The sequence below is a fragment of the Dendropsophus ebraccatus genome, unplaced genomic scaffold (assembly GCF_027789765.1).
Source record: "Dendropsophus ebraccatus isolate aDenEbr1 unplaced genomic scaffold, aDenEbr1.pat pat_scaffold_507_ctg1, whole genome shotgun sequence".
NCBI classification, from domain to species: Eukaryota; Metazoa; Chordata; class Amphibia; order Anura; family Hylidae; genus Dendropsophus; species Dendropsophus ebraccatus.
Genome location: NW_027210109.1, coordinates 66,400 through 89,166, shown reverse-complemented (window position 1 = coordinate 89,166; position 22,767 = coordinate 66,400). Strand labels below are relative to the sequence as shown.

At 43.6% G+C, this 22,767-nt stretch overlaps 1 protein-coding gene across 1 annotated transcript in view; it reads right to left on the bottom strand.

The window, feature by feature from the left end:
* The window catches only part of LOC138777127 (myoferlin-like), a 32,628-nt gene extending 10,519 nt beyond the window's left edge, over positions 1-22,109 (bottom strand). The window contains exons 1-2 of the mRNA XM_069956237.1: positions 21,929-22,109; positions 1,649-1,704 (exon numbers count right to left, since the gene is read on the bottom strand). Of these exons, the coding sequence (XP_069812338.1) occupies positions 1,649-1,704; positions 21,929-22,016 (144 nt within the window). The 5' untranslated portion in view covers positions 22,017-22,109. The remainder of the gene's footprint in view (positions 1-1,648; positions 1,705-21,928) is intronic.
* Between the last annotated feature and the right edge of the window lie 658 nt (positions 22,110-22,767).

Genomic DNA, 22,767 nt, shown 5'->3' with positions numbered 1-22,767 from the left:
CAACTCAGCTCTGCTACGACGTCCCCCCATCTCAGCTCTGCTCCGCCGTCAACCCCAACTCAGCTCTGCCACGCCGTCACCACCAACTCAGCTCTGCTACGACGTCACCACCAACGCAGCTCTGCTACGCCGTCACTGCCAACTCAGCTCTGCTACGCCGTCCCCCCATCTCAGCTCTGCTCCGCCGTCAACCCCAACTCAGCTCTGCTACGCCGTCACCACCAACTCAGCTCTGCTACGACGTCACCGCCAACGCAGCTCTGCTACACTCTCATCATCTCCTTCATTGTCTCAGCTCTGCTACTTCACCATCATCAGGCAGAAGCATTGCATGATGGGAAATGTAGTTTCCTATCTTGGATATAGACCATGTTTTAGAAAAAGTTGTAACTCAGGAACGACAGCAGCTAGAAAGATGGGAGACGGCTCAAAATACTCAGGGGGACTTGGTGAGTAAGGCCAGCTAGGTTTGGGAGCATTACATTTTTTTAGCTCTTGGGGGGAATACCCCTTTAATGAGACAAGCCTATAAAGTAGATGACTATTATATGTGTACAGGCACCTTCAGGCCAAGCCATCTTGTCCATGATCTATTTCTCAGCCAAAATATTTCTGTGGTGTGAGAGGCAACAGATACTCCATGTTGTCTCTCTAGGGATAACATGCACTTATGATCAAGGCAATTTAGTGGTGCAGTTGGGTCAGATCACTTTGACAGCTTATGTACAGAGAAAGTTGCAACTACCAGGCTCTGCAGTATATATAAATAGTTCACTTATAATCACCCTATATACACATTCATACAGTATATACTGCAATAGAGAATGTATCTTGCTGAAACAATGACCACATCAAGGAGACTCTTGCATTATTGCAAGGCGTAGGATGTAATAACGGCTGAAGTTTCTTAAAGTGTAACTGTCGTTTCAGGGTCATTTTTCTAAAAACAATAAATATTAATAGTACAAGCAATTTTAAGAAACTCTGTAATAGGTTTTATATACCAAAAGAGTTTCCTTCTGTACTGAAAATGCTGTTGTGATGTGTTGGGTTGTGTTGTGATCATTATGGTAAAAACACTTCGCTATAGATGTTTATTAAAAAAAAATAAAAAATTGGAAAAAAAAAAAAAAAATGCTGTTTTCAGAAGAAGCAGGATTTATGTGTCCATCATGCTCTATAGAGAGGAGAGGGGCTGAGAGGAGTGAGTGAGCACGGAGCAGTCCTGCACAGCACAACACCCTGCAATCTTCTCTCAGCAAGTTCCTAGATAAGCACCGACCTTTCTGACCCCGAAATCCAGAGCTGAATTGGATTAATAGCACTCTCGGGTGCACCACCATTTATTACCTTCACATACCCTAAGAGGATGCTTAGAGAGGAGTTTTCCCTAGTTCTCAAAATTATTTGGAAAATAGAGAGATTTTTAGAATATGAGATTATTTGATATAAGCTTAGGCCTCAATCACATGTCAGTATTTATTTATTATTTTGCTGACTGAAATTTGTGTTCGCATTTTTACATCCGCAATCTGCTAAAAACCATCCGGATATGCGGATGTGTGAATAAGGCCTTAATCAAAGAACAACTCCGAGATATAATTTTAGTGCAAACCACAAAAACAACACTTCACCCGACATTACTCACCTGATTCCATACTGGGTTAAGTTCATTGTCTATAGACTTGGTTTTCTTTTTTTCTCCTGTAAAGAAAAGAATAGATCAGTACATGAAAGGTTCAATGTGATATATACAATAAATGACTATATACAGTTGTAGGTCATTGAGTATTTTACCCTCCAGGATGTGGACTCCTTACATTCCACATTAGTCATGGCAGATGGAACTAATAGATTAAATGTAGTTTTACGGAAGCGGTCACATTCACCTCTCAGCTTGTAGTTAGGAATGGAGTTTGAATAACAAACAAACAAATAACAAATAATAATAAATATCATCATCATCATCATCATCATCTATATCAGGGATGTCAAACTCAGGCCTTCCAGCTGTTGCGAAAGCTTTAGCTTTGGCTGTCCAGGCATGATGGGAATTGTAGTTTTAAAACAGCCGGAGGGCCTGAGTTTAACACGTCTGACCTACTGTATATCATCATCATCATCGAGCTTATTATAGAGCAGTGTTTTTTTTAACTCTAGTTCTTAGGTCAGGTAATACCTTGAGGCTATCCCCTATACAGAACATGTATGGCAATACCTGATGCACTTATTATACCACCATCACAATTTTCACATATACGATTCGGACACAGTGGACCCTCTAGTCATTTCTCCCCCAATAGCGACGCAATGTTGCAAAGATCCCAGCAACATTGCACATCTACTGGGGGAGAAGGGGGAGTTTGGTATTCGCTGTGTTCCAAACACATATACTGTACGATAACCCAGGCTCAGGAAATCCTCAAAACATGACCTGCTGGGGGTTCTTTGGAACTGGAGAAACACTACTATATAAATGAACATTATGGAGTTAATATATGAGTGTCCCAAAGCACTACAGGAGCATGGTATTCCCGCAGTGACCAAGAAATTTTTTTATTTCTCCTCCTTACCTTCTAAGAGTCATAATATGAGATTCCTTAGGGCAGTGATTAGAATTATTATGTTGGGGATGTTTTTTCCATTTTCAGGACTAACACAGTCTACACTGCAGCCACGGAAGCCTTCAGGGAGGCCTCCAGCTGCCATGGTAACAGACTGGCACCCTGCAACACAAATCAAGGTCCGACAGCTGCTGCACCTGTCATTTAGCCCTTTAAAGGGGTTATACAGTGCTACAAAAACATGGCCACTTTCTTTCAGACATAACACGACTCTTGTCTCCAGTTCAGGTGCAGTTTGCAATTAAAGGGATTATCCAGCGCTACAAAAACATGGCCACTTTTCCCCCTACTGTTGTCTCCAGTTCAGGTGCTGTTTGCAATTAAGCTCCATTTACTTTAATGGAACTGAGTTTCAAAACCTACACCCAAACTGGAGACAACAGTAGGGGGAAAGTGGCCATGTTTTGTAGCGCTGGATAACCCCTTTAAGCTTTATTCACCTCAATGGAACTGAGCAGCAAAACCCCGCCGAAGCTGGAGACAAGAGTGGGGCTGTCTCTGGAAGAAAGTGGCCATGTTTTTGTAGCACTGCATAACCCCTTTAAATGCTGCAATTGGTATTGATTAAACAGTCTGAAAAGAAAGCTCAAACAGCTTTTTTATTTTTAAAACTCATGTCCATTTATATATGACACCTATACTACACCTTAGAGGGGTTGTCCAAGATTAGTAAAACATGGCTGCTTTCTTTTAAAAACAGTGTTAGATCAGCCCCCAGGTTGTGTGTGGTATTACAACTCTGCTCCATTCACCTCAATGGAACTGAGCAGTAATGCCACACAACCTTAGAATAGGTGTGGTACTGTTTCTCAAAAAGGTAGAAGCCATGTTTTCTAATCCTGGATAACCCCTTTAAGCCTCCAATACACATTAAATATGAGCCATTAATACTTGCCAACCAAAAATCTTATGTGCATGGGGGCCTCCTGAATCTCTACTACAGATCAAGATAAAGAAGGATCGGGCAAATTGAATTTTTAACTGCCTGATCCCTTTGTTCTTGAAGAGATAAGCCACCAACAGAGAAGTCTAGTAATGGAATGCCACTTCCTCTCTCTATTCTGAGCATGAATAGTGTTGAGCGGAGATGCTGAATTGCTCCTTAAATAGATATAGACCATGCACCTGCAGCTCCCGCCAATGCCCGCACCACAGCCCTGGTGTTAGGATGATGTTTGCTATGGGGGCCAGGAGTGAAGATGAGAGCAGGAACAAGGAGATGTAAGTATTTGGAGAGAACATGGTGCGCCCTTTAGATCTGCCCACTGTTCCAGGTGTTTGGGAGAGTTGACATATTGATGCATACAACAACATTCCTGAGGATTAGGCAACCAATCCCACGTACTACAATATATACAATGTATCCTCAGGAATGTAGTCCCCGACCACAATATGGCTGCCTGACCAGTCTACAGACCAAAAACCAGCATGCATATTTTGGAACTGATTCATTTCTTTGCTGTTGAACCCAACATTAAGTGGATACAGCCATTATATGGATACAGTGACATTGCACTAATATACATGATCATTTGACCACAATTCTAAGAAACATGGAAATACGTACAGTGATACATCTTCACAATACACCGTGACCAATGATCCATAGAAACAATGATTGTACAGGGGTGTGAATCACTACAAAGCACAGGAAATCCATGGGTGGAAATAGTGATAATTCTTCTACTAGCGGCAGCATGTAGGCCGATGTGGTCAGTGTATTCAATGCATGAGCTAAGAAGAATAAGGGTATTGTTCTAACTATAAGCAATAGGGAAGTGATAGTTCCCTAAATCCATGACACAGAAGAATATAGACATAGCGTCATACCAGTAAGTCATGAATATATAAATATATAGAGACCTTAAACGTCCTCTTTATGTTTTTCAGGATTCCTGATTAGTTTTGGAGAAGCGTGGAGGAGTAATAATAGGATGACAAATAACAGATATGAGCAACAAGTCTTATAAATGCACAGGAGTTATTATAGTTGTGAACTGTAAGAACAGGTAGTAAAGGTAACACTATATGCCACTTTTTGATTGGTGGTGGTTATAAAAGTTAGGCCCCTTACTTATCATAACCTGGAATATATTATATAGAGTTCAAATGTTCTGTAGAAATGTATATAATGCTCAGTATTCTATTAGCAAAGTAATTTCTGTGTAGTATCACTATTTTGGCATAGAGCGGTTCAGTGCAGTATCTGGAGGTATGGGCGCGCCATCTGCATCACATTAGACCTTTAAGTTGTAAGGTCAGCTCCAGCCTTGTAGGTAAACCTGATAGTATTACTGCTAGAATCCACCAGGATTTCAGTAAAATTACACAGATTGGTAAATTACCCGACCATAAATCTCCAACTTATCCTCTTGTCTGTTAACTCTTTACTATCCAGGTATTGATGACCAAATAAGTGTGTTCAGACAGTTCCCTGCCCGCTCTGGTTGCACAGTTATAACAAATTTTAAGTTTTTAAGGGGATTTCTGAGAGAGATTTCTTTGGCACCATTTCTATAATTTTATTCATGGGTGAAATATAGAACAAGTGTACAATTTACGATGTATAAAGAAATCCTACTGCTAGGGCTTCACAGCAACTTGTTGCAAATACATCCGCAATGTTGTAGCCAGTGCTTCTATACAAGTAATGGTAGTAAATGTGATCACCTTGTGACCCCAAGTACCCTAACATATTGCCATTATTGTCCCATGTAAAAAGGCCCAGCAATCAGCTGATAATGGGCAAATGCTTGTCCATTGGCTGGTCACATCCTTTGTGAGGGTCCCAAAATCATTGTTGCACATCCCCCTATGCATACAGGAGATGTGATGCAGACAATGGCTGCACAAACTATTTAGTAATTGTTCCTGGGGCTCTCCAGCGCCAATTTCTGGCCTGTCTAAAGCATTCCTCCCGATGGTCTCTCTTTTGGAGGGACAGTCCTTAAAGGCCCTATTCCACAGAACGGTTATCGACATGTCACTTCTTTCGGCGGATAGCGGAATACGCTGGCCCATAGAATGGGGTCTATAGAGCCGGTGGAAAGGCGCACGGACATACTGCGGAATTCCGCTGAGTTTATCCGCGAGAATTCCTCAGTATGAAAACACCCAAAGGGTATATGCACACTGAGCAATTCTTGAGGAATTAAAGCAGAAAGTTTTCAGGTAGAATTCAAGCAGAATTTAAGCCCCCCATTGACTTCTATAGGATTCCTCTAGCAGATCTACAGCAGAAAATTCTGCTCGGAAATTCTGCAGTGTGAACAACAGAGCAGAAAACCCATTGAACACAATGGGATTTTTCTCTGTACATATTTTACGGGAGGAATTTCAAGAGCTGAATAGACTAGTAATTTCAAGCAGAAAACTTTCCTCTTCAATTCCTTGCCTATTCCTCAGTGTGCACATACCTTAAGGGTTTGTTCACACTGAGTAAAAGTGACAGAATCCTGTGGCAGAGCTCTTCGCTGCGGAATACCGCCTGCCTCAATGTCTGGGAGGGCTTGCGTGCCTCCGCTCAAAGAATTGACATGTCACTGGCTTTTACTCAGTGTGAACATACCCTGAGTGCCCCTTTTTGGCCATCCAAAAAGTTGGGCAGTATGATAAAAAGACACCAATGAGCACCAGTCGCCTTGTACATGGTTAATCAGCACTGTCATGCTGTCATGTGAATGGACCCTTACCACAACAAGACTTTCAGCAGAAAACTACACTTGCTGGATATGATTGTGATCTCATTCACCATCAGCCATGACCTCAGCAGGACGGTATTGCAATCCTATGTTGGGTGGGCACATTTGTACCCTAGCCCAATACAACAATGAGGTGTTTATCTTTTTTAAGTTTAAATAAACTTTAGTTATGGGAAGTGCATTTTATTCAGGACTCAGAAGTGGCACAATCTGTGCTATAAATGGTAATGCCCCTTTAAGGATTATGTTGAAAAGGTTATAATAAGCAGAAGCAGAAAATGAACCTGTAGTAAATAAAAGACAACGACTATGTAACTATCTTTAATTTACTTTCTTTATGGACAGTGTAATCTGTTCGGACGAGATAATACAAAGTATATACAGTATATCTACACACTTTATAGATCTATCTATATACTGAAGTAGATATTCTGCTTGTTAAATAGGTTTCTCCCAGTACAAACAATGCAGTAACTATTAATAACCTATGGAGAGAACTCGTACAGCGCAATACTACACTGAGGAAACGCTGTGTACACAAGGGAGGGGAACACAGCTCAATTGTCCAATGAATAAACAGAAGATGAAAAGAGGTTAGGCAAATAGCCGGCTGCGAAGAACGTGAGGTTATAGGGCCCGAGCCAGCCCTATGGAAGACGACAAAGCCTGCAATGTCCGCCACACGTCCCCTGTGCCTCTGGAATAAACAGGGAAACTCCAGAATCTGCTTTGACAACATGCGGCAATCTTTATGAGGCAACTGAAGTAATAGCAATTCCCTATTACAGTCACTGCATTCATAGGCCGAATGATTCATCTGAAGGGCTGCACGAATTGTGTCAGCCAAAGGAATATAATATCTCATGCTGAAATCTACAACATGGGCATCTACATGGATTACCAAGTGCAGTGTACAGGAAAGCTGGGGCTGAACAGGTCACCATTTCATTATACTACCCATGAGGAGACGACCCAGGCCTTCCCTCAGGGATTCTTATATCAGGATGTCTTTCTATTTAGAGCCGTCTGCTGAGCTCAGACATTGTGGTTGGAAAAACTGCCAACATTTAGCTTATTCTGCATTAGCCGTGTCAGGGGAAAAAGTAAGAATTTCCCACAGAGCAATCATTTAATAGGAACGCCTCAAGTGGATGACCCCTTCCTTAAAGCTTTAGCTTTGGCTGTCCAGGCATGATGGGAGTTGTAGTTTTGCAGCAGCTGGAGAGCCAAGGTTCCCTACTCCATAATTGCCAACAGTCCGGGACTGTCCTGATTTTGAGGAGACAGCCACGACAAAACCATGTCCTGGGTATGTCCCGTAAAGCCCAGTCCCCACCGTGGGAAGCCCCACCCCTTTCCAGTGTGAGTGATGTCACTCATGCAGAGCAGGGAGAGGAGTCCCTGGAGGTGTGTAATATACTAGGGACCTAATACTGGGGTGTGTAATGCCTCTTTTGTGTTGTTCTGACTGTAAATTCTAACTGGAAAATTTTAAACCCACATCCATGATAGGCCACACCCCACCGAGACCACACACCCAATAAGCCACACCCCTTTTAGCGCTAACGTGTCCCTGGAAAAAACTGTTAAATGTTGGCAACTATGCTACTCCTGGCATATGCCATAATAAGGAACACATAAAGGGGTTGCCCTGTCCTGCCCTTATGCAGATGTTATAGGGGTCCCCAGGTCAGGCCTACCTTAAAAACCCAGGTATGAAACCCATCCGAAGGACTACGAACAACCATATACTCTATATTCACCTTCAGTATGTAGGTAGAAACACACAAAGGCTTAACAGACAATCAGAAGCAACATGTATAAACAACACAACAACATGCCGAGATTTGTGTCTAAAGGTATTCTACAGTCTGAATTCTACGTGCCCACAGGATATAAAACAGGTTATGGAGGAGCCAACACCCAGACTAGCACTGAAATGCTGAGTGCTTGAAAGCAATGTATGAGCCGAGCTACCAGCGGTAAATACCAGACATATTTATGGAAACTATTCACAAGCACTTACATGGGACGGGCTGGGCTTTATAGGTTGCCTAAAATACATCATTATATGGTAAGTAGGTGCATGATTATACATTAACAAGAAAGCGAAAAAGTCCCGGGAGAAGGTATCATAACCATTCTGGGCATTGTATTATGCCACTTTACAAAACTATAAGAAGTCTGGATTGGTGGAGGTCGGATGCTGAGGCCGAGAAGAGCCAAGCAGAAATTAAAGGGCACAGTGCTCATCAGCCTTTTTAGTCATTAGTAGGGATCTCAGCACCCGGACCCAGTGGCGTAGCTACTATGAAGGCAGGGAAGGCAGTTGCTATGGGGCCCCGCACTACAGGGGGCCCGGGGGCCCACCTCCGCTGTCTTCAAGGTAGCTATGCTACTGATAGTAAAGCACCCTGCCAGAGATGCAGAAGGGAGCGTCTGCAATCCCCTCTGAAACACCTCCGCACCTCCCCCTGACACAGGCTCAGAGCGTCCTGCACCAGTGTCCCCCTCTACACAAGTGGAACAGTCCTGGGACGTTCCGCTAAGCCCCGCCCCCATAACGGCAAGCCCCGCCACCAGCGCCTACCGCGGCTGGGATATTCGCTCATGGCAGAGTGCACAGGGCCTGAGGAGGAGACACAGCAGGAGGATGGTAACTATCACTGCCAGCTGGAAGTCACCAGCTTCCCTGGCATCCTGTATCATGGGGGTCACTCAGGCTCAGCTTCCCTGGCATCCTGTATCATGGGGGTCACCAGCTTCCCTGGCATCCTGTATCATGGGGGTCACCAGCTTCCCTGGCATCCTGTATCATGGGGGTCACCAGCTTCCCTGGCATCCTGTATCATGGGGGTCACCAGCTTCCCTGGCATCCTGTATCATGGGGGTCACCAGCTTCCCTGGCATCCTGTATCATGGGGGTCACCAGCTTCCCTGGCATCCTGTATCATGGGGGTCACCAGCTTCCCTGGCATCCTGTATCATGGGGGTCACTCAGGCTCAGCTTCCCTGGCATCCTGTATCATGGGGGTCACTCAGGCTCAGCTTCCCTGGCATCTTGTATAATTGGGGTCACTCAGGCTCAGCTTCCATGGCATCTTGTATAATTGGGGTCACTCAGGCTCAGCTTCCCTGGCATCCTGTATAATGGGGGTCACTCAGGCTCAGCTTCCCTGGCATCCTGTATAATGGGGGTCACTCAGGCTCAGCTTCCCTGGCATCCTGTATAATGGGGGTCAGCAGCTTCCCTGGCATCCTGTATAATGAGGGTCACTCAGGCTCAGCTTCCTGGCATCCTGTATAATGGGGTCAGTCAGCCTCCCTGGTATCCTGTATAATGGGGTCAGTCAGCCTCCCTGGCATCCTGTATAATGGGGTCAGACAGCCTCCCCGGCATCCTGTATAATGGGGTCAGACAGCCTCCCTGGCATCCTGTATAATGGGGTCAGACAGCCTCCCTGGCATCCTGTATAATGGGGTCACTCAGCCTCCCTGGCATCCTGTATAATGGGGTCACTCAGCTTCCCTGGCATCCTGTATAATGGGGTCACTCAGCTTCCCAGCATCCTGTATAATGGGGTCACCCAGCTTCCCTGGCATCCTGTATAATGGGGCCTCTCAGCCTCCCTGGCATCCTGTATAATGGGGGTCACTCAGCCTCCCTGGCATCTTGTATAATAGGGTCACTCAGCTTTCCCTGCATCCTGTATAATGGGGTTATCCAGCTTCCCTGGCATCCTGTATAATGGGGTCACCAGCTTCCTTGGCATCCTGTATAATGGGGTCACCAGCTTCCCTGGCATCCTGTATAATGGGGGTCACTTAGCCTCCCTGGCATCTTGTATAATTGGGTCACTCAGCTTTCCCTGCATCCTGTATAATGGGGTTATCCAGCTTCCCTGGCATCCTGTATAATGGGGTTATCCAGCTTCCCTGGCATCCTGTATAATGGGCTCACTCAGCTTCCCTGGCATCCTGTATAATGGGGTCACTCAGCTTCCCTGGCATCCTGTATAATGGGGTCACTCAGCTTCCCTGGCATCCTGTATAATGGGGGTCACCAGCCTCCCTGGCATCCTGTATAATGGGGTCACCAGCCTCCCTGGCATCCTGTATAATGGGGTCACCAGCCTCCCTGGCATCCTGTATAATGGGGTCACCAGCCTCCCTGGCATCCTGTATAATGGGGTCACCAGCCTCCCTGGCATCCTGTATAATGGGGTCACCAGCCTCCCTGGCATCCTGTATAATGGGGTCACCAGCCTCCCTGGCATCCTGTATAATTGGGTCATCCCGCTTCCCTAGCATCTTGTATAGTAGTCAGTATAATGGAGGTCACCCCCCTAGACTCAGAGCTGCCCCAACCAGCAGGGACTCCAAACGGCCTGCTACCACTCACCCACCCCCACCGCAGGGCACAGCGTCTCAGCGCTGCCGAAGGCAGGGGGACAGCTCCATATCGCCGGTACAGGTAATATGTTGGGGGGCCCCATACACTTTTTTTGCTATGGGGCCCCATGAATCCTAGTTACGCCCCTGCCCGGACCCCTTGTGATCCAAACTTCTGACCTGTCTCTATGAAATGCTATAAGTTTCTTGAAGGTTTAGGTACACTTTAAAGCGAATGTATCATCAGGTACAGAGGTACAGTGTAGCATATCAATAGAATGGCGCTGGCGCAGGGAAGGTGATGCCACAGTCCTTTTTATAAGCAGCGGCCCGATTCCTGCGCACGGCGCCAGTCTATTGTCAGGCACCGGCCCAGGCTGAAGCATTGGAGGGGGGCAGCCTGTCACCAATGGCAGGAAACCCCCTCCCCTCCATGACGTGGCTCCATTGACGTAACCAAATTATGTCCTTGTACTTGGACATGCAGAAAACTTAAAAGCAAATGGACCATCAGGTCACTTCCCATACAGGCCAAACACTAGTTTCAATGATAGCCATAACTTTTAGGGTAGCAGACATAACAATGGGTATTGGGCCCAATAGCTGAGAATCAAACTGCTTTATTGAAGTAGATTGTAAGGTGCGTTTATAGGTACGGAAATGGATGGGACGCAGTATACTGTAAAATACAAAGCACTGAGATACCAAAGAGGGCAAGAAAGGATGTAGAGTATGAAGTAATGACTATAGTATTTATACCCTTTGATTTCTTAAAGAAGGATAATAGTGGTTATTACAGAGGTTTTTCTACAGGTTCCACAATTCGTCCTTGGATAATGTCCAGTTCAGGCCATCGTCTGCCTCATACATTTACACGGACACACTATACAGACCAGAGACGTGAGCTCCTGATGTATGCAACTCATAGATAATTACCTGCATTAATGTGGAATAATACACTCTAAGCTGTAAAAAAAATCCACAGTCTCTCTACGGTAGGTTTGTAGGTTCTCAGTCTCTGGATGTAATAGAGACTGTGCATATTCCCTGACCGCTAGCAGATATACTAGATATACTAATATATATTATATATATATATATTTATTTATTTATTAAGAGGTATTAAAACACTAAGAAAGCTGCTATATTCAATGTAGTCATCAGTTTCTCAGCTCCAGATTCTTTCAGGATATAAAACTCTGACTGTAATAAAAGGAGAAGAGATGCCAAACCACCTGAGGGTAGTACACAGTTGGTAACCTCATCAGAATAACTTTTATTGTCATTACACAACTGTGTAGGAGCACTGCATGACTACCGTATGGACAGCATGGGAATTATATGGATTCTAGTAAACTGAGTAATAAGAATATAGAGTAGATTTTTTTTTTTTTCTCATATGGGGAAAACGCAGCGTGTCTCCTTTACGGCTATATATAAAGTCTCTAACCAATGTGCAAGCAGAAGTTAAAAGCCATGGAATCAGTTTCACAGTCCTTTGCATGCAATCTAGTAGACGGAAGGAAGCGTTGTAATTTATTTTCTTCACTTTTATTTCGAGTCGAGATATGATGTTATTTTTCTAGGATGTGCGATCAATGGTGATCCCCAATGATCATAAGATTGGTGGGCTGGTGGTCGTAAATTGAATGGAGGCAAAGTGTAGTACTGGACTCAAGAGCACCCATGTGTCTAGAAATGGGATTGCAGGACTCCGGCTATGGCCCTAGGCTCTCATGATCTATGGAGGGCCTTTTAAAGTGGTGACAGCCCCGCTCTTGTAGGGTCCCCTTGTTTAGCCTTGAATTTTACTATCCTCACTGTATAGGAGTATCTTGCAGTTCACCTCCAGTCCCATGATCCTTTGTTTTCAGCCTTCAGAGCAGATAAGCTTCGCTGCAACATGTAGTTTTACGCTTCATTTGTGGTATACATCAGCAAACCAGTGTAGTAAAAAAGAAAAAATGTGCATGCTTAGAAATGGACAGCATAGTCCCCTTTAGACTATGTTCACTCCACTGCAATTGTAAGCATGCTGTGGTATACGTGGACATACAATACCAATGGCATTGGAACAGATGTGAATTTATCCTAAAAGGGAGAACTTGCCTGCTGACAGTCTCCAGCCCCTGATATACTAAGACCTGATGCTGGGGCTATTCACCAACTCTTCTTACAGACATCCACACTGAGACGCTAGTTACCCTTGGGGTTGCTATAATAGAAACCAGATGCAACCAGTCATGTGACAAGGGTCGTCATTTAGGTATGTTTACACAGTTCAGTATTAAGAGACTGGAAAACATGTTAAAAAAGCTGGTAAAATGAAGGCTGAGCTCTGACTGGATGCAATAGGGAAATTACATTGGTAAATCTGGGCCTTGTTCATGGCGTTCTATTAGCTGTGGTTTTTCCCTTGCACAATATGGATACCACATGGTATTGTATAACCAGAAGCAGTGGATAAATGCTCCCATATATTCCTATTGTCAGTACTCCAGTGTCCCTATCTCTCTGTATATGAATATAGATAAATATTAAACTTAGAGGGGTTGTCCCGGCATACTCTGCTGCCTGATCTGATCAGGTGTTCACACAAAACTTCACACTGGGCTGTCTGGTTGCTGCGGTGATCATTGGACGCTCAGTGAGAATAGTGCATTGGGTCGCATTTATTAGAGCGGGATCCCTGCTCAGTACTTGTTGGGTGTCATATGGTCGGCTTGACAACCCAGCCACACAGTATGCAGTATACCTGCACAACCTACTAAAGGGGTTATCCAGCGCTACAAAAACATGGCCACTTTTGCCCCACTGGTGTCTCCAGTTCAGGTGTGGTTTCCAATTAAGCTCCATTTACTTCAATGGAACTGAGTTTAAAACCCAACCCAATCTGTATACAAGAGTGGGGCAAAAGTGGCAATGTTTTTGTAGTACTGGATAACCCCTTTAAGGAAAGCTATACATTACTCCTGCAGCAGCTCCTACACAGGAACTGTAATATTACATGGTGGCCATCTAGGAAAATAATACATTGATTACCCAAGTCCACCATAGCTGGGCTCATACAGGTAGCATCTTGAGTACCCCTCTACATCAGACAACTCTTAACATTCTCAAGCAAATTAAAGGGAAGGTCCACAGTTTTTTTTATAATGTATTTAGAATGAATAAAGCAACTGTAAAATCTAAGGGACACATTTATTTCAGTGCTGCACAAATACTCACAGACCTTGCTCAAAGTTCATCATTAGGTACACAGGCTTTGATGAATTTTGCACATCTTTCGTGTGCTTGCACAATTTGTGGCTAACAAAACCTGACTAAAAAAAAACGATGCCCAGGTAGGAGTGGAGAACTACAGCACAAAAAAAAAAAAACACACCACACAACACAAACACATGATAAATCTGTCCAATAAAGTAGCAAACATGAAACCACACCCCCACAGAGCGAAAAAAATTAAATGGCACAAAGATTGCTCAAACTGCTAAAAAATTAGTAAGGTTGCAGAGTCAGACTACGCTCAATTTGTTGGTAGTCTGTTACCGTGGAAACACAGAGCTGCATACTGGAAAATATAAATGACTTTTGCTTTGTCTTTCTAGAACATGTCATGCCTTGCCAAAAAGGAAATACATTGGCAGAGATTTAAGGTTCTTAAATAATATAAGAACAATCGTTAGGATAATGGAGGGCTAATACAAAGCTGGACAGGCCTGTTGTCAGATTAAAATATCAAGTACTTGTAAGTGACAGCAAGTTGGCAGCAAGCAACAATGTAGAAAGGAGAAACAGTAAAGCACAAAAACAAGTCAACTTCTGTTCACACGACTTTTCCTCTTTTGTTAACAAGATCTATGGGATAAAGATCCTAATGGATCCCAGTGACCAATCAGAATTCTGCTTATTTTAATGGACAGAATAAAACAAACTACTGCCAAACAGGATAATGAGAAACCTATGGGATCAGCCCCTAACCACTAGAGTGAACACAACCTTAATCTGCTACAAATCAATGTCACTGCAGAAATTCCAGACGTTCCATGTTCTAGAAGCTCTAGTGATTTTGACTATGAACTATCCCCTTAAATTACAGAAACATAGAAGATTGTCAGCAGAAAAAGACCTCCATCTAATCTGCCCTTTTAGTATTTCCTTTTCTATTATCTTAGGGTAGATATAGGTTTATCCCAGGCAGGTTTATATTCTATTATTGTAATGAGCTCCTTGTACTAGAAGAGGTGGAGAATAAGGTATGGCGACAACCAGGAAAGACATTCTTGCTTTTCTACATGTTCACTGTAGTCACAACAGTCAAGTATGAATTTTATTATTTTAAGAAGTATTACATCTGTGTGCCCGATAAAGAAGGCACTGAAATATATGGAGTTCAGAGGGGCACTATTACTGTGTGGGGGCACCATTACTGTGTGTGGGCACCATTACTGGGTTATTTGGGGGGGGGCACTGTTGTTGCAGCAGTAGTACTGAGTGATTAGTGTGGTAAGAGGCTGTTGGAAAAGCAAAAATCCAAAGACATCTGGTCAGCAAACTTTGCAGAGACCAGTTATGGCTGGGAGACGTTGTCATGGAGGTTTAGGTCACATGGAAAGAAAAGGGAAAGTGACTCCATCTGTAGTAACTGAACAGAACTGCATTGTTTTCACAGTATGATTATACTCTGCAGCTCGCCTGAGTAGATCTGGTATGTGACCCCTTTATAGGCACTGTATATATTATTGGTTGTAATAGCCTCTGTGATAGGTATATGTGGTCATGGTGTGGAGGTTTCCCCTTCTGAGTCATTCCTTGCACATTGTTGGGTGTGCATGACCAGGAATTATCCTGTGGCTCAACGGGATCTCAAGTTATCTGAGCAGAGCATCACTAACATTTATTGTTTTGTGACGTCTATTACTTATTAGTAACTATACTTCATGCTCAGGAAGCCAAGTCAACCCTGTAACTATATAAACAGCTGTTCACCATCAGTCTCAGCCACATGGAAACTCTGCATAGATCTCCTGTTCCCATTATAGTATATACAACACAGGGAATATCCCAATATCTTCACTAAAGGATCAAGATACAAATATTTCCCTAATGAAGTGTAAAGTTATAGTAGATAAAACACATAGGACGAGGAGGTTTCTCCCCTGCTGCAAGTCAAAGTCATTACAAGGAGGAAAAAAAAAAAAGGCAGTGATTCAACAGAAAATTATGCAGGATATAACGTCTGCCAGAACGGGCTCAGATTTCAGCATATAAGGGGAGAATGGTTTTAGGACTTGAGCACACAGGCCACAAGGGCCTGGTATTTGTTTTCCCCTCCCTTAAGGTCAGTTTCCTTCCCCCCTTGTTTGCAAACAGTCTCTATCCTATATACAATGGAATCCTGCACAAGTTCCCACCATTCAAAAGCATAAAGCATGGGACCAACCATAAGATTACACCAAGCTTGAAATAGCCATATCCAATCCTTTGGATAGTTACCAATATTGGACCAGTTTGGGTTCAACTCCCAGCACCCCTACAGTCAGCTGATTACTGGGGGATAAGGTGCTGATACATCTACATCACCAGCCACAACTCTGTATACTAGTAGCAGCTGTACCTGGTATACAGCCTAGACCCATTCACTTAAAAGGGTTTAACAGGCCTTAAAAAAATGGCTGCTTTCTTCCAGAAACTGCAACTCTCCTGTCCCCAGTCCCATTAAAATAAATGGGCAGAACTGTAATACCACACACAAACTGAGCACAGGAGTGGTGATATTTTTTTTTTTAAAGAAAGTCACTGGGAAAGATTTATCAAACATGGTGTACAGTGAAACTGGCTCAGTTGCCCCTAGCAACCAATCAGATTCCACTTTTTCATTCCTCACAGACTCTTTGGAAAAGGAAAGGTGGAATCTGATTGGTTGCTAGGGGCAACTAAGCCAGTTTCACTTTACACCATGTTTGATTAATCTCCCCCATAGTGTGTATTCTAATCTTGGATAACCCCTTTAAATGGAATTAAGCTGCAAAGAACCTACAGTATCAGTATATAGGATATCCCCAAAAATGCCTTTAAATTGTTCAAAGAGTGCAGGGCGTGAAGAAAAATTGCTGCCAGCCACACGAGCCAACAGCTATCTAATGTGTATGGCCAGCATTATACAGCAACTTCCACCATGAGTCATGGCAAACAAAGTCATGACATGTTATTTTCCACAGGAATTTATAGTCATACTGTGCACACAATCCAATGGACAACTATAAGGGCACAAACACACACACCGTATATGCAGCGTATTTACTGCTGCGATACGCAGCAGATTAGATCTAAATAACTAAACACAGCATCAAATCTGCTGCAGATCTGCTGCGTATCTGCTGCGTATACGGTATGTGTGTTTGTACCCTAATACATAGTAGCTCCTGTGCACAGCGATGGAACCAGTGTCGGACTGGTCCACCAAAGGATCCTCAGCTTAAGAATCTGAACAAACACTGACTGCCATGCTGTTTCTAACTGGTTCTTTACTGGTGGGCCCCCGGGATCATTTCATCTGGTGATACCCCAGTCTGACACTGGATGGAACAGAAAGTAATCTTGGGGCTCCATGAAATCATGCGGGATTGGGCATCATATTACATCCCAATGGTGGAAGTCTTCAGGTTTACATAGATATCACTGTCTCTGTGTGCACAGTCATTGGCTTCCTCATCACTGTTCTCTCCATTACCCATAGTTATCCCTAACCTCTCAGGCCCCTCTTACATCAGAGCCGTCTCCCCCCAGCTGTTGGCCCCTCCACAGATGCTCGGCCAGCTACGTCAGTAGTTTCAGGACTTCAAAGTCCTGTAAAAATTCATGTTGCATCACAAACTGGGGCCAGATGTTTTCTTGTTGTCATCTGGGATTATCATATGGTAATTTTTCCCAGACACCACCATACCTAGCATAGAAAACATGGCAGAAATGTGTCCCATCGAAGGCCAGCAAGAATGAAAAGGTCATGTTCAAACTACTGTCATGGATGTTTTAAGATTTTGAGGACTGAATTGGAAGGGACCACTCAGAGGCATGCTATATAGCTAGAAGGGTATGTTCACATGGTGCATTATTTCCAAGGAGTAGCCTTAGATTCCTGTCACATATTTTACTCTCCATCATGGATGCTGTTTAGACACTTAAAGTGACTGTACCACCAGGCCCAGGCTGAAGCACTGGAGGCGGGCCGACCCACCCCCAGTGGAAAGAAACCCCAGCCCCTCCATGACGCGATTCCATTAGAATCAATGGAACCCTATCATAGAGGGGCTAGGGTTTCCTTCAACTAAAGGGGGGGGTCGGCCCGCCTCCAGTGCTTCAGCCTGGGCCTGGTGGTACAGTCACTTTAAAGGGCTACTCCAGAGAAAAAGGATTGTTTTCACATTAACTGGTGTCAAAAAGTTGTACAGATTTGTAAATGACTTCCGTTTACTTATAGAAAACCTCTCCTGTTCTACACAGTTCCTGACTGGGACAGAGGTGGCAGCAGAGAGCACTGTGTCAGACTGGAAGAATACACCACTTCCTGCTGGACATACAGCAGCTGAGTTTTATGTATTTATTTTTGTAATACAAGTAATTTACAAACTTGTGAAAGAAACTCTTTTATGTAAACCGACCTAAGGGGTGCAGTGGTGGCAGTTATACCTGGGCATTACACCCATAAGATTCTCTTTCATATAAGAAAGCGCCAGTAGTATAAATAGCAGACAAAAGGTACAGTCCTGTTACACTGAGCACAGGGGACCAGAAGCTCATGGTTCTCCAAACTGCGGCCCTCCAGTTGTTGCAAAACTACATTTCCCATCATGACTGGACAGCCAAATCCAAAGCTTTAGCTGTCCAGGCATGATGGGAGTTGTAGTTTCCCAACAGCTGGAGGGCCACAGTTTGGAGACCCATGCTCCAAGGTTTGGTACTACTCTTTCAGTCAAAAACACTAGAATAAGGAAAAAAAGAAAAAAGTAAGGGGGTGGGGGGAGTACTGTGCAGTAATGTGAACCTAAACACTTAAAATACTTGAAGGGGTTACTCCATGACAAACATCTCAGTGATATAGGCTGACATCTGTTCACATCTGCCATATTCTCTGTGAGGGGTTCTAGTGATTGTGATGAAAGATTAGAGCCAGACCGTGAAGGTCATGAGTCTCACTGCAAGACCTGTAACAGGGCTTAAAGGGGTAGTCCGGCGAAAAACTTTTTTGTTTCAAATCAGCTGGTTTCAAAAAGTTATATAGATTTGTAATTTACTTCTAGAGCAGGAGCAAATCCCCATAGAAAACCTGTCTCGGACAGAGGTGGCAGCAGAGAGCACTGTGTCAGACTGGAAAGAATACACCACTTCCTGCAGAACCTACAGCAGCTGATAAGTACTGAGATTTGAGATTTTTTAAATAGAAGTAAATTACAAATCTATATAACTTTATGAAACCAGTTAATTTGAAAGAAAAAAGAGCTTTTCCAGAGTACCCCTTTAACCTACTATATGTCTTCTATAATACTTATATTTTCATGGAATATCCCCACTCATCTATAGTAGGGATACTACCAATAGTGAATTTTACACATTGCATTCATTGCATTCACTACTAGATGACGCATCCCAATAGATCGTCCAGAGAGCTGGGTATGTGGACTATATATTCCTGTGTGGACATGCTTCATGCAGACTGACAACAAACAGGGAGACCACTCCTCCAATGTTTTCATTCCATCAGCTGATGGGGGGTTAATGGGTTAATAGTACAAAGCCACCCATAATAGGAACCATACAGTCTGCTGTTAGGTTTCTCCTCTACAATAAGTAACTGTATTAATTCCTTCAAGGGTCAAAGGGTTAAGAAACAAAGAAGGTTAGAAAAACAGCAAACAGTAAACTAGGCTGGATACAATTGTAGCAGACTGCTGGGAGAATATAAGGTTGGGGACTTCTTCAGCCACTGAATGTAAAACATGTTCCAATACACTGATAGCGACACAATAAGGAATTGTAAGCAGCACAATAAGTATTGGCAAATATCATTGCGGTATTAACTCATACTGGTTTAACACAGGCCTAACGCAGATGTACTTTTGTGTCTGTATTACGGCTGCAAACCTTGGGCTAGGTTCACACAACGCCTTTTATGGCCATTCCGCAACCCTCTTTTTGGATATTCGTCATTTTGATGCCAAATCACGTCTGTTATTTTGAAATCATGGACATCGTTGTAAAATAACGGACGTTATTTGGCCTCAAAATGACGGAAGTTCAAAAAGTTACCATAAAAAAAAAAAGAGGTTGGGGCTGATTTATGAAACGTGTTGTAAAGTAAAACTGGCTCAGTTGCCCCTAGGAACCAATCAGATTTCACCTTTCAAGAGTCTGTGAGGAATGTAAAGTGGAATCTGATGGGTTGCTAGGGGCAAGTGAGCCAGTTTCACTTGTGAATTTAGCCTTGGCCTGCCGGGGGTCTGACTGCCTGAATCAATACCAGTTTGTTGGCTCACCAGACCCACAGTCAGGCCAGGACTTGTATCTGTCATACAGCAGCCAAATGGCATGTAATACACTTGGGTTAAAGTGACTGTACCACCAGGCCCTGGCTGAAGCACTGGAGGTGGGCCGACCCCCCCCCCCCCCCCTTAGTGGGAGGAAACCCCTGCCCCTCTATGATAGGGTTCCATTGATTCTAATGGAGTCACGTCATGCAGAGGCTGGGGTTTCCTCCCACTAAGGGTGGGTCCGCCCGCCTCCAGTGCTTCAGCCTGGGCCTGGTGGTACAGTCACTTTAAACCTAGATTAGTGGTGGTCCAACTCCCCAACAATCAGCTGCTTGACAGCCTAAATAGTCATTGTTATTTCAGTTTGGTGTGCCTCCCTCCATAGCCGTGGCTGAGCATGTGTACTGTCACTTAATTCACTCTGGTGATAAATGACATCGGTCTCCATGATCAGTGGGGGTCCTAGTAACCCAACAATCAGCTAACGATCCCTTGTGGACATGTGGATAGAGGATCATTTTTAACTTTGTAAAAACCAATTTAAAGGGATTGTCCAGATTTTTAACATAGCTGCTTTCTTAAATAAACAGCGCCACTCTTGTCCTCAGTTTGTACGCGGTATTGCAGCTCAGTTCTATTGAAATGAATTGAGATGGGTTGTTGCACCGCACAGAACCTTGAGGACAGGTGTGGCACCGTTTCTAGATAAAATAATTAGTATAATATTGCTACTTTCAAGTTCTACAAGCAGGCGCCACACTTTGTAGTGCACAGGTGTCAAACTCAGGCTCTCCAGCTGTTGCAAAACTACAACTTCCATCATGACTTTGGCTGTCCAGGCATGATGGGAGTTGGAGTTTCGCAACACCCCTGTGGGTCTATACTCCACTTAGGCTAATAGGGGGGAGTCCTGAGCAAGGGGATCACCTCTGATATCCATATGGCCAGGGGATATCCTAATAAGACAACATCTTTAAGTTTTATTTTTGAAAAATTTGAAAATTTGTTCAGTTTAGGGGTGGGGGTGGCGGGGTTAACTCTTTAGTAACGGTTTTAGTGCATAAAACTGATGCCATGAGATTGTGCCATTCATTTAACATACGGATCCATCACCCCCACATTCCCATCTCATACAAAGCAGCATGTGCCACATATTTGTCACGCCCTGTGATGCTCATTCAAAAAAGAGGAGAAAAGATGCATAAACCTAATCGAAAAAAAAATCCAATGTGCACAATAGACAACCTAGCAACACGGACAGTTTACACCAATAACACCGTGTACAGCTACTGACATATTTCCATAACCAACAATGGACTTAACTCTTTATTATCCCTGAAAGACCAGACCTGTGGCATTCCGATAGCTCAGAAGAACAACAAGTCACAGCATGCTAGGTAGGGATTCTGTGACTTGTACGTCTACAGACTTTCCCTAATACCAAGTGGCATTAGAAGAGCAGCCATTGTGCGTAATGCTAGCTAAAGCATAGCCAGACCTATTACCATTCATAGCTCAAAGGCAGTTTTGTCCTTGGTAAAGAGGAAAAAAAACAGCTTATTACATGGAAGTTATGGGAAGCTGCAGGACTGAGGAATACTGTGTATACAGCTGCAGACAGTACAGGCTCCCAAATATTAACTGGATGTCTGTACAGCTCCATAGTACAATGCCTGGTCCTTACCTCTGAAGGTGAGGGTCACTATAGGATCTGGCTTCCCAAGCTTGGTTTTAGGGATATTCACAGCAGATTCCACAAAGACCTTCAGCATGGTTGCAGGGCTTGGAGGGAGTCTTGAGTAAAATAGTGACTTCAGCTGCAGAGAGCTCCCTGGCTTGGACTACTCATCTGCTGGCTGCAGTGATACAAGTGGGAAGCTGCAGCACAAAAGGGATTGTTACTTTAAGAAAAAAAAAAAAAAGTTGGGTGGATCTTATGAGCAATAGAGGAGGCTGTGAAAATACCTGTAAACTGATCTCTATGCAGCTTAGTGCTGGTCTAGTCATTGTGCAGGTCCCAGCCTGTCAGCTTACTGTATGGCCCAGGGAGGGAGAACACATTTTTCCTATGTATACATCACTGGCAGTGGTATATACTGTGCAGGCAATAACACGCTATTAGTGGTGGAGGAGGAGAAAGATTCAATGTCTGACCGCCTCTTCATTAAGTTTACATAGGAAAAAAATCTTACACAACAGTATCTTAGCGAACAGGTTTACCAATATAGAAAAAAAGACATTGATGCAATATGGCTGCTGTGTTTTATGAACGTTTGTGGACATATTTTGAATGTATTCTGAGTTTTTTTGGACACCAAATACTGTATACATGTACAAAAAACATTAATTTAAAGGGAATGTGTCACCTAAATTTTCTTTTACTAATTAGAGTCAGATACTAAAACTTTTTCTTTTATTCTAATCTGTTTCTGTTTTCTGACTGATTTTTTTCTACATTGTTATGGGGGCTGCCATATTGCTTGGTCTGTTCTTAACAGCATTTAGTGACGTGCTTTACAGCAA